The 12,198-nt window shown below is 46.4% G+C and overlaps 1 protein-coding gene across 1 annotated transcript; it reads right to left on the bottom strand.

The window, feature by feature from the left end:
- Nucleotides 1–366: 366 nt before the first annotated feature.
- Nucleotides 367–1,230, bottom strand: LOC311107559 (protein RD3-like; the record flags this gene model as incomplete). Its single annotated transcript, XM_084150065.1, has 2 exons — nucleotides 367–730; nucleotides 926–1,230. The coding sequence occupies 2 exons, from the start codon at nucleotides 1,228–1,230 to the stop codon at nucleotides 367–369; spliced, it is 669 nt and encodes a 222-aa protein (XP_084006191.1).
- Nucleotides 1,231–12,198: the final 10,968 nt, after the last annotated feature.

Raw genomic sequence — 12,198 nt, 5'->3', positions numbered from 1 at the left:
CTGGAACTAAGCTATGCAGTAGTAATGGAACCACTGTATTGGGCCTCCACAGGAATCCGCACACAAACTAATTTATTATCAAAGATCTGTTGGAAAATAAGTCCTTTATTTTCTAGTTCATTTTACATGCAGTTCAGGTGTTAACGCATTCAGAAAATGTAATTCACAATAAAAAAAACAGAAATAGTATGGCATATCTGCAGGCTAAGCTTGCAATTCTACTCTAGCGTATGTAACTGCATTATGTCTAAACAGTCAGTGGAAATCTGCTGAGGTGTGACCTGTCCTCATGTTGCATCTCATCTTGACCTCCCCTATCAATCTCTTGTCTCCTATTCTCTTTCTCCATCCCTCCCGCTCTCTCCCTCAGCCAAGTGCACTCTGTTCGATGGGGGTGATATCAGGCATGCTCATACTCCTCCCTTTCGTGGCTGCTCTCGCCACGTTTGCTGCTCCCTCCTGCTGCTCTACCTCGTCCTCCTCGTACCAGCTCGACGACTCCTGCAGGTTGCTGCGTGATCCGCCCAGGCCCCCGCCCCTGAAGGGAGCGGGGCGGAACTTGGAGCGGAAGGTTACGAAGGATAGGCTCTTGCTGCGTTGTTTGTCCCAGTTGGCTGACCTCATCTCCTCATTCTCCTCTTCTCCCTCCACACAGTCACGGAGAACCGTGCGGAACAGACGAGCCACCTCATGAACCTCCGGCTCGATCTCCGTCACCAGATTCCTGAACCTGGGGTAGAGGGCAAAGGTCAAAAAGGAGTTTGCTTGATATTGATAAAGGGAAAAAAGGTGGCCCCAAGTTCACTTTGAAGACATAAGAACCTGTTGAGAATGATCATGAATCCATCTCAATGATCTACCTGAGACATTCAGGATATGTGGTGTACGTACACCTCTCTGACACTCATAAGGTACAAAGTCCCACCTAACAATGACAGGGCCACACTGAGACGGTGGCACCCTGGCACACAGGTCCTGCAGGTCTATCAGGTCTCGGGGGGTCAGCTCGTACGGTTGGTGGCTGGGGGCAGTGGCCAGCCAGCTGTAGTCAGCGGAGGAAGAGCTGCGCCGGCGCCGGCCCTCTTTTGTCACCCTCTCCAGACGAATACGTTCGGTACGCTTCACCATGGCACCCAGCTCCAGCATCAGAGTGTTGGTGACTAGTTCTTCTGCCGTACGCTGTCCAGGCACCTTCGGCTCCAGAGAAAACACTGCTGACCAGGGGAACATCTAGGGACGGACAGAATTCAATTCAATCAACTTGATTTATTCCAGATGGGCAATTATTGTAAGAGAGGGGGAGGTGAGAAAGGGAAAGAGGATGAGAGAGGAATCAGCCATGGGGATGGTACCAATACAAATTATTTAAACTGTTTTCATGCCACAAACTCATGCTATTAATTTAAACATATTTAAAGTAAATGTGTCATGTATCTTAATTGTTAAATTTTCAAATCAATCAAATAAGTGCTTAATTAGGTAGATAAACACGCCTGGGGATGTTACTTGATTGATAGAACTGTAAATACTGGTAATTAGATTCACTGCAACTATGTCTTTTCTGCTTTGGGTGACCTGCCTTTTTCACGACACAATGTAAAAGTTAATTTACCTGTAGACAAACAAAAGTTTGACGGCTTACCTTTACAAAATTCTACGACTCAATTATTGAATAGTCTCCTTGTTTGTTAGAAATCCTCTTATCAACAAGCAGACAATGCCTTCATTTCACAGTATAAAAAAAGAGTTTGTTGTCTTTGGTATGCAGCTGCAAAAAATAAATGGTTTAAAAGAAAATGTAAAAATTCGAACTCTCACTCCTACACACCACTAACTGACCACCTTGCTACCTCGAAGGTCCGTGGCAGATAGGCATATGTGTTAGTTCGTGATTGACAATGAATGTAATCCAGTATTAATATACAGAGTGATTGACAGGTCTTTTACCTCATAACAGGACTAACCTCATAAGCACACCTGGAGGTGTTGCTAGACGTGTCAGTTTGTACATATCCAGTCAGCCAACTAGAGCGGCGTAGCAGCAGGGGGTACCAGCAGTTTCGTTTCGCAAGCGTCTGTCATCTGTGAATCAAAACAGAGACACTGGACCTAAAATATACAGTGAGCATCTTCATGGAAGGAGGACATAGGCCTAACGTTTCATCACTGATCTGTGGCAATTAGACAGCACTCTAAGGTTTTTGCTCAGATCATGGGCCAGAATAATGGCTCTACTTGGATGCTGGTTGGTAAAGGAATAGTGTAGGTTTTGTCAATGATACTTGCATCTGATGAAGTTGAAATTGTAAACAGATAGATTTGTATAGAACCCCTAGACCTATATTGAGCTGAGTGTGACATTGGTAAGGCATTTCCGCTCTTCCTGGAAGACCAAGGCACATACAGTGCATTCGGAACGTATTCAGACCCCTTTACTTTTTCCACATTTTGTTACGTTACAGCCTTATTCTGAAATTGATTAAATTGTATTTTCTCCCCTCATCAATCTACACACAATAACCCATAATGACAAAGTAAAAACAGGTTTTTATAAATTTTTTGCAAATGTATTAAAAATTGAAATATTATATTTACATAAGTATTCAGACCCTTTACTCAGTACTTTGTTGAAGCACATTTGGCAGCGATTACAGCCTCAAGTCTTCTTGTGTATGACGCTACAAGCTTAGCACACCTGTATTTGGGGAGTTTCTCCCATTCTTCCCTGCAGATCCTCTCAAGCTCTGTCAGGTTTGATGGGGAGCGTCGCTGCACAGCTATTTTCAGGTCTCTCCAGAGATGTTCGATCGGGTTCAAGTCCGGGCTCTGGCTGGGCCACTCAAGGACATTCAGAGACTTGTCCCAAAGCCACTCCTGCGTTGTCTTGGCTGTGTGCTTAGGATCATTGTCCTGTTGGAAGGTGACCCTTTGCCCCAGTCTGAGGTCCTGAGCGCTCTGGAGCAGGTTTTCATCAAGGATCTCTCTGTACTTTGCTCCATTCATATTTTCCTCGATCCTGACCAGTCTCCCAGTCCCTGCTGCTGAAAAACATCCCCACAGCATGATGCTACCACCACCATGCTTCACCGTAAGGATGGTGCAAGGTTTCCTCCAAATGGAACGCTTGGCATTCAGGCTAAAGAGTTCAATCTTGTTTCGCATGGTCTGAGAGTCCTTTAGGTGCCTTTTGGCAAACTCCAAGCAGGCTGTCATGTGCCTTTTACTGAGGAGTGGCTTCCTTCTGGCCACTCTACCATAAAGGCCTGATTGTTGGAGTGCTGCAGAGATGGTTGTCCTTCTGGAAGGTTCTCCCATCTCCACAGAGGAACTCTAGAGCTCTGTCAGAGTGACCATCGGGTCCTTGGTCACCTCCCCCCTTGACACCATCCTGTCTCGGAGCTCTACGGACAATTCCTTCGACCTCTTGGGTTGGCTTGGTTTTGCTCTGACATGCACTGTCAACTGTGGGACCTTATATAGACAGGTGTGTGACTTTCCAAATCATGTCCAATTAATTGAATTTACCACAGGTGGACTCCAATCAAGTTGTAGAAACATCTCAAGGATGATCAATGGAAACAGGATGCACCTGAGCTCAATTTGGAGTCTCATAGCAAAGGGTCTGAATACTTATGTAAATGTTTTTTTTTCTTCTGTTTTTAATTTTTAATGCATTTGCAAAAATGTCTAAAAACCTGTTTTCACTTTGTCATTATGGGGTATTGTGTGTAGATTGATGAGGGGGGAAAATAATTCATTCCATTTTAGAATAAGGCTGTAACGTAACAAAATGTGGAAAAAGGGAAGGGGTCTGAATACCTTACGAATGCACTGTATAAGAAAACTGCCTCATTAGTGACAACAATAGTAACATCCACAACTATATTTAGATCATAATCATTGTCCTAATAACTCATACTAATAACGCCGATGCTGTTCCAGGTATCATCGTCTGGATTTGAGCGTAAGCTGAGATTAGGTCTATGCATGAGGTAAAGCCGTCTCAATGCTGAGTGATGTGGAAACCCAGAGGGGTTAGAGAAGTAACCACGTCCTCAGGCTACCCCATATAGACAGACAGAGAGAAATTAAAGACTACCAGAACCCACTGGATTCTCCAATTACATTGAATGAACTACAGGACAAAATACAAACCCTCCAACCCAAAAAGGCCTGTGGTGTTGATGGTATCCTACATGAAATTATCAAATATACAGATCAGAAATGTAACATCATCCTCAGCTCTGGCATCTTCCCCAATATTTGGAACCAAGGACTGATAACCCCAATTCACAAAAGTGGAGACAAATTTGATCCCAATAACTACCGTGGGATATGTGTCAACAGCAACCTTGGGAAATTCCACTGCATTATCATCAACAGCAGACTTGTACATTTCCTCAGTGAAAACAATGTACTGAGTAAATGTCAAATTGGCTTTTTACCAAATTACCGTACGACAGACCATGTATTCACCCTGCACACCCTGATTGACAAACAAACAAAACAAAGGCAAAGTCTTCTCACACTTTGTTGACTTCAAAAAAAGCTTTTGACACAATTTGGCATAAGGGTCTGCTATACAAGATGGAAAGTGGTGTTGGGGGAAAAACATACAACATTATAAAATCCATGTACACAAACAACAACGGTGTGGTTAAAATTGGCAAAAGACACACACATTTCTTTCCACAGGGCCATGGGGTGAGACAGGGATGCAGCTTAAGCCCCACCCTCTTCAACATACAGTTGAAGTCGGAAGTTTACATACAGTCGTGGTCAAAAGTTTTGAGAATGACACAAATATTAATTTTCACAAAGTCTGCTGCCTCAGTTTTTATGATGGCAATTTGCATATACTCCAGAATGTTATGAAGAGTGATCAGATCAATTGCAATTAATTGCAAAGTCCCTCTTTGCCATGAATATGAACTTAATCCCCCCAAAAAATGTCCACTGCAATTCAGCCCTGCCACAAAAGGACCAGCTGACATCATGTCAGTGATTCTCTCGTTAACACAGGTGAGAGTGTTGACGAGGACAAGGCTGGAGATCACTCTGTCATGCTGATTGAGTTAGAATAACAGACTGGAAGTTTTAAAAGGAGGGTGGTGCTTGAAATCATTGTTCTTCCTCTGTTAGCTATGGTTACCTGCAAGGAAACACGCGCCGTCATCATTGCTTTGCACAAAAAGGGCTTCACAGGCAAGGATATTGCTGCTAGTAAGATTGCACCTAAATCAACCGATCATCAAGAACTTCAAGGAGAGAGGTTCAATTGTTGTGTAGAAGGCTTCAGGGTGCCCAAGAAAGTCCAGCAAGCGCCAGGACCATCTCCTAAAGTTGATTCAGCTGCGGGATTGGGGCACCACCAGTGCAGAGCTTGCTCAGGAATGGCAGCAGGCAGGTGTGAGTGCATTTGCACGCACAGTGAGGCGAAGACTTTTGGAGGATGGCCTGGTGTCAAGAAGGGCAGCGAGGAAGCCACTTCTCTCCAGGAAAAACATCAGGGACAGACTGATATTCTGCAAAAGGTATAGGGATCGGACTGCTGAGGACTGGGGTAAAGTCATTTTCTCTGATGAATCCCCTTTCCGATTGTTTGGGGAATCCGGAAACAAGCTTGTCCGGAGAAGACAAGGTGAGCGCTACCATCAGTCCTGTGCCATGCCAAGAGTAAAGCATCCTGAGACCATTCATGTGTGGGGTTGCTTCTCAGCCAAGGGAGTGGGCTCACTCACAATTTTGCCTAAGAACACAGCCATGAATAAAGAATGGTACCAACACATCCTCCGAGAGCAACTTCTCCCAACCATCCAAGAACTGTTTGGTGATGAACAATGCCTTTTCCAGCATGATGGAGCACCTTGCCATAATGCAAAAGTGATAACTAAGTGGCTTGGGGAACAAAACATTGACATGGCCAGGAAACTCCCCAAACCTTAGTCCCATTGATAACTTGTGGTCAATCCTCAAGAGGTGGGGGACAAAGAAAACCCCACAAATTCTGACAAACTCCAAGCATTGATTATGCAAGAATGGGCTGCCATCAGTCAGGATGTGGCCCAGAAGTTAATTGACAGCATGCCAGGGCGGATTGCAAAGGTCTTGAAAAAGAAGGGTCAACACTGCAAATATGGACTCTTTGCATAAACGTAATGTAATTGTCAATAAAAGCCTTTGACACTTATGGAATGCTTGTAATTATACTTCAGTATACCATAGTAACATCTGACAAATATATCTAAAAACACTGAAGCAGCAAACTTTGTGAAGACCAATACTTGTGTCATTCTCAAAACTTTTGACCACAACTGTACACTTAGGTTGTGTCACACCCTGGCTCTGGGACTCTATATGTTGAGCCAGGGTGTGTTCATTCTATGTGTTGTATTTCTTTGTTGGGAGTTCTAGTTTGTTTATTTCTTTGTTGGCCTGAGTGACTCCCAATCAGAGGCAACGAGTGTCAGCTGTGGCTGGTTGTCTCTGATTGGGAGCCATATTTAAACTGTCGGTTTTCCCTTAGTGTTTGTGGGATCTTGTTTCGAGTTGGTTTGTGTTAGACCGTGAACTGTCACGTTATCGTTTTGTTGTGCTTATTATCACTGAAGATAATAAAGTTCAGTATGTTCGTCTGCAATGCTGCGCCTTGGTCTTCATCTGTTCTAGACGATCGTGACAGAAGATCCCACCATACAAGGACCAAGCAGCGTGTCCAGGAGCAGGCAGACTGGACATGGGAGGAAGCGCCGGGAAGGGAGATGGAGAGGTTGGCGATGGCCCAGGTGGGCAAATCGTGGTCCTGGGAGGACATGCTCGGGGGCAAAGGGCCATGGGCTAGGATTAAGGCCCTGGCGAGAGAGGAGCAGCGGCGTCAGCAGTGTCATCGTCGGACGGACGAGAGGCAACCCCAAAACATTTTTAGGGGGGGGGGCACACGGCATGGGCGGCTGGGCAGCAGGAGGCTGCCACAGGGCGATTTGGAGAGGAGGCCACCGGGTTAGGGGGGCCAGAAGGCAGGTTGGCGGAGCCTGGATGGAGAGCGGAACCAACTTCCCGTACTCAGGCATGGCAGCATGGGGCGGGGCAGGTTCCGCGGTATGCGGAGCGGCGTACTGTGTCACGAGTGGTCCGGCATAGACCTGTGCGAGCACCCCGCACGTGTCGTGCGAAGGTGGGTATGCAGCCAGGACGGAGTGTGCCGGCTCAACGCTCGTGGTCTCCAATGCCTCTCCGCGGTCCCGGATATCCTGCTCCAGTGTCACGTGCTGTTATGCCAGTACGGGTACACAGCCCTGTACGTCCTGTGCGGATGCCTCACACAGAGTGTGTGAGGGTAGGCATTCAGCCAGGACGGGTTGTGGCCGCTCTTCACTCCAGGTCTCCTATCCGTCTCCACAGCCCGGTTCGGCCTGTCCCTGCTCCACGCACCAAGCCTACGGTGTGCGTCGCCAGCCCAGTCCGGCCTGTCCCTGCTCCACGCACCAAGCCTACGGTGTGCGTCGCCAGCCCGGTCCGGCCTGTCCCTGCTCCACGCACCAAGCCTACGGTGTGCGTCGCCAGCCCGGTCCGGCCTGTCCCTGCTCCACGCACCAAGCCAGGGGTGCGCATCGTCAGCCCGGTCCAGCCCGTTCCTACTCCACGCACCAAGCCAGGGGTGCGAGTCGTCAGCCCGGTCCGGCCCGTTCCGGCTCCACGCACCAAGCCAGGGGTGCGCGTCGTCAGTCCAGCACAACCCGTGCCTGGGTCACCGGTGCCTAATCAGGTACCGGTCAACTGCTCCACAACGGAGCTGAAGCTAACCGCTCCTGCTACGTCCAGTTCAGCCCCAGCCAGCGGGGCCAGACCGGACCAGGGGCGCTACGGGGGAATTATTGGAGGGTGGTGGGCAAGCCCGGAGCCAGAACCGCCGCCGAGGAGGAATGCCCACCCAGCCCTCCCCTGTTTTGTTCTAGTTGAGGCGCGGTCGCAGTCCGCGCCTTTAGGGGGGGTACTGTCACGCCCTGGCTCTGGGACTCTATATGTTGAGCCAGGGTGTGTTCATTCTATGTGTTGTATTTCTTTGTTGGGAGTTCTAGTTTGTTTATTTCTTTGTTGGCCTGAGTGACTCCCAATCAGAGGCAACGAGTGTCAGCTGTGGCTTGTTGTCTCTGATTGGGAGCCATATTTAAACTGTCGGTTTTCCCTTAGTGTTTGTGGGATCTTGTTTCGAGTTGGTTTGTGTTAGACCGTGAACTGTCACGTTATCGTTTTGTTGTGCTTATTATCACTGAAGATAATAAAGTTCAGTATGTTCGTCTGCAACGCTGCGCCTTGGTCTTCATCTGTTCTAGACGATCGTGACAGGTTGGAGTCATTAAAACTTGTTTTTCAATCACTCCACAAATTTCTTGTTAACAAACTAACGTTTTGGCAAGTTGGTTAGGACAACTACTTTGTACAATTTTTCCAATAATTGTTTACAGACCGATTATTTCACTTATAATTCACTGTATCACAATTCCAGTGGGTCAGAAGTTTGCATACACTAAGTTGACTGTGCCTTTAAACAGCTTGGAAAATTCCATAAAATGATTTCATGGCTTTAGAAGCTTCTGATAGGCTAATTGACATCATTTGAGTCAATTGGAGGTGTACCTGTGGATGTATTTCAAGGCCTACCTCTTTGCTTGACATCATGGGAAAATCAAGGAGGCCTACAAACCTGACTCAGTTACACCAGCTCTGTCAGGAGGAATGGGCCAAAATTCACCCAACTTATTGTGAGAAGCTTGTGGAAGGCTACCCGAAACGTTTGACCCAAGTTAAACAATTTAAAGGCAATGCTACCAAATACTGATTGAGTGTATGTAAACTTCTGACCCACTAGGAATGTGATGAAAAAATAAAAGCTGAAATAAATCATTCTCTCTACTATTATTCTGACATTTCACATTCTTAAAATAAAGTGTTGATCCTAACTGACCTAAGACAGGGAATTTTTACTAGGATTAAATGTCAGGAATTGTGAAAAACGGAGTTTACATTTTTGGCTAAGGTGTATGTAAACTTCTAACTTCAACTGTATCAACGAATTGGCGAGGGCACTAGAACAGTCAGCAGCACCCGGCCTCACCCTACTAGAATCTGAAGTCAAATGTCTACTGTTTGCTGATGATCTGGTGCTTCTGTCCCCAACCAAGGAGGGCCTACAGCAGTACCTAGATCTTCTGCACAGATTCTGTCAGTCCTGGGCCCTGACAGTAAATCGCAGTTAGACAAAAATAATGGTGTTCCAAAAAAGGTCCAGTTGCCAGGACCACAAATACATTATACATTATAGTCATTTAGCAGACGCTCTTATCCAGAGTGACTTACAGTTAGTGAGTGCATGCATTTTTCATACTGGCCCCCCTTGGGAATCAAACCCACAACCCTGGCGTTGCAAGCGCCATGCGCTACCAACTGAGCTACAGAAGGCCTAATACGAATTCCATCTAGACATCGTTGCCCTAGAGCACACAAAAAACTATACATACCTCGGCCTAAACATCAGCGTCACAGGTAACTTCCACAAATCTGTGAATGATCTGAGAGACAAGGCAAGAAGGGCCTTCTATGCCATTAAACGGAACATAACATTTGACATACCAATTAGGATCTGGCTAAAAATACTTGAATCAGTTATAGAACCCATTGCCCTTTATGGTTGTGAGGTCTGGGGTCCGCTCACCAACCAAGAATTCACAAAATGGGACAAACACCAAATTGAGACTCTGCATGCAGAATTCTTCAAAAATATCCTCTGTGTACAACGTAAAACACCAAATAATGCATGCAGAGCAGAATTAGGCCGATATCCGCTAATTATCAAAATCCAAATTCTACAACCACCTAAAATGAAGTGATTCCCAAACCTTCCATAACAAAGCCATCACCTACAGGGAGATGAACCTGGAGAAGAGTCCCCTAAGGAAGCTGATCCTGGGGCTCTGTTCACAAACACAAACAGACCCCACAGAGCCCCAGGACAGCAACACAATTAGACCCAACCAAATCATGAGAAAAGACAATTATTTGACACATTGGAAAGAATTAGCAAAAAATTGTATTTGCCCAATAATGTTTGTCTGTGCACAATAATGTTTGTACCATGTTTTGTGCTGCTACCATGTTGTGCTGCTGCCATGTTGTGTTGCTACCATGTTGTTGTCATGTGGTGTTGCTACCATGCTGTGTTGTTATGTGTTGCTGCCATGCTATGTTGTTGCCTTAGGTCTCTCTTTATGTAGTGTTGTGGTGTCTCTCTTGTCGTGATGTGTGTTTTGTCCTATACTTTAATTTTTTATCCCAGCCCCCGTCCCCGCAGGAGGCCTTTTATCTTTTGGTAGGCCATCATTGTAAATAAGAATTTGTTCTTAACTAACTTGCCTAGTTAAAAAAAAAAGATTAAAAAAAAAAAAGAGCAAACTAGAATGCTATTTGGCCCTAAACAGAGAGTGCACAGTGGCAGAATATCTGACCACTGTGACTGACCCAAAATTAAGGAAAGCTTTGACTATGTACAGACTCAGTGAGCATAGCCTTGCTATTGAGAAAGGTTGCCCAAGGCAGAAGAGTAGACAGGCTATGTGCACACTGCCCACAAAATGAGGTGGAAATTGAGCTGCACTTCCTAACCTCCTGCAAAATGTATGACCATATTAGAGACACATATTTCCCTCAGATTACACAGACCAACAAAGAATTAGAAAACAAATCCAATTTTGATAAACTCCCATATCTATTGGATGAAATACCACAGCGTTCAATCACAGCAGCAATATTTGTGTAGGGGGTTGAATGGGGGTAGGAGGGAGAGGGTGGATGGGGATGGGGAGCGGGTGGATGTGGGTAGGATGAGTGGGTGGATGGGGGTAGGGGGAGGCGGGTGGCGGGTTGATGGGGTAGGGGGGAGCAGGTGGATGGGGTAGGGAGAGTGGGTGGATGGGGTAGGAAGGAGTGGGTGGATGGGGTAGGAGGGAGTGGGTGGATGGGGGTAGGAAGAGTGGGTGGATGGGGGTAGGAAGAGTGGGTGGATGGGGGGTAGGTGGAGTGGGTGGATGGGGGTAGGAGGGAGTGGGTGGATGGGGGTAGGAAGAGTGGGTGGATGGGGGGTAGGTGGAGTGGGTGGATCAAATCAAATCAAATTTATTTGTAACATACACGTGTTTAGCAGATGTTATAGTTGGTGTAGCGAAATGCTTGTGCTTCTAGCTCCGACAGTGCAGTAATATCTAACAATTACACAACATATACCTAATACATACAAAAAAGTAAGGAATGGGATTTAAGAATATATATTTATGGACATAAGCAATGACAGAGCGGCATGGACTAAGATACAGAATAATATTATAGAATAGAAAGCAGTCTATACATATGAGATGAGTAGTGCAAGATATGTAAACATTATTAAAGTGACTAGTGTTCCATTTCTTAAAGTGGCCAGTGATTTCAATAGGCAGCAGCAGCCTCTAATGTGCTAGTGATGGCTATTTAACAGTCTGATGGCCTTGAGATAGAAGCTGTTTTTCATTCTCTCGGTCCCAGCTTTGATGCACCTGTACTGACCTCGCCTTCTGGATGATAGCGGGGTGAACAAGCAGTGGCTCGGGTGGTTGATGTCCTAGATTATCTTTTTGTGACATCGGGTGCTGTATGTGTCTTGGAGGGCGGGTAGTTTGCCCCCGGTAATGCGTTCGGCAGACCGCACCACCCTCTGGAGAGCCCTGCAGTTGTGGGCGGTGCAGTTGCCATACCAGGCGGGGATGCAGCTCGACAGGATGCTCTCAATTGTGCATCTGTAAAAGCTTGTGAGGGTTTTAGGTGATAAGCCAAATGTCTTCAGCCTCCTGAGGTTGAAGAGGCTCTGGTGCACCTTCTTCACCACACTGTCTGCGTGGGTGGACCATTTAAGTTTGTCGGTGATGTGTACGCCAAGGAACTTGAAGCTTTCCACCTTTTCCACTGCGGTTCCGTCTATGTGGATAGGGGGGTGCACCCTCTGCTGTTTCCTGAAGTCCACGATCATCTCCTTTGTTTTGTTGATGTTGAGTGAGAGGTTATTTTCCTGGCACCACACTCCCAGAGCCCTCACCTCCTCCCATAGGGCGGTCTCGTCATTGTTGGTAATCAAGCCTACTACTGTTGTGTCGTCTGCACACTTGATGATTGAGT

The sequence above is a fragment of the Coregonus lavaretus genome (assembly GCF_964263955.1).
Source record: "Coregonus lavaretus genome assembly, chromosome: 32".
In the NCBI taxonomy this organism is placed as follows: Eukaryota; Metazoa; Chordata; class Actinopteri; order Salmoniformes; family Salmonidae; genus Coregonus; species Coregonus lavaretus.
Note: the sequence above shows the minus strand (reverse complement) of the source record. Positions and strands in the feature narration are given on the sequence as shown.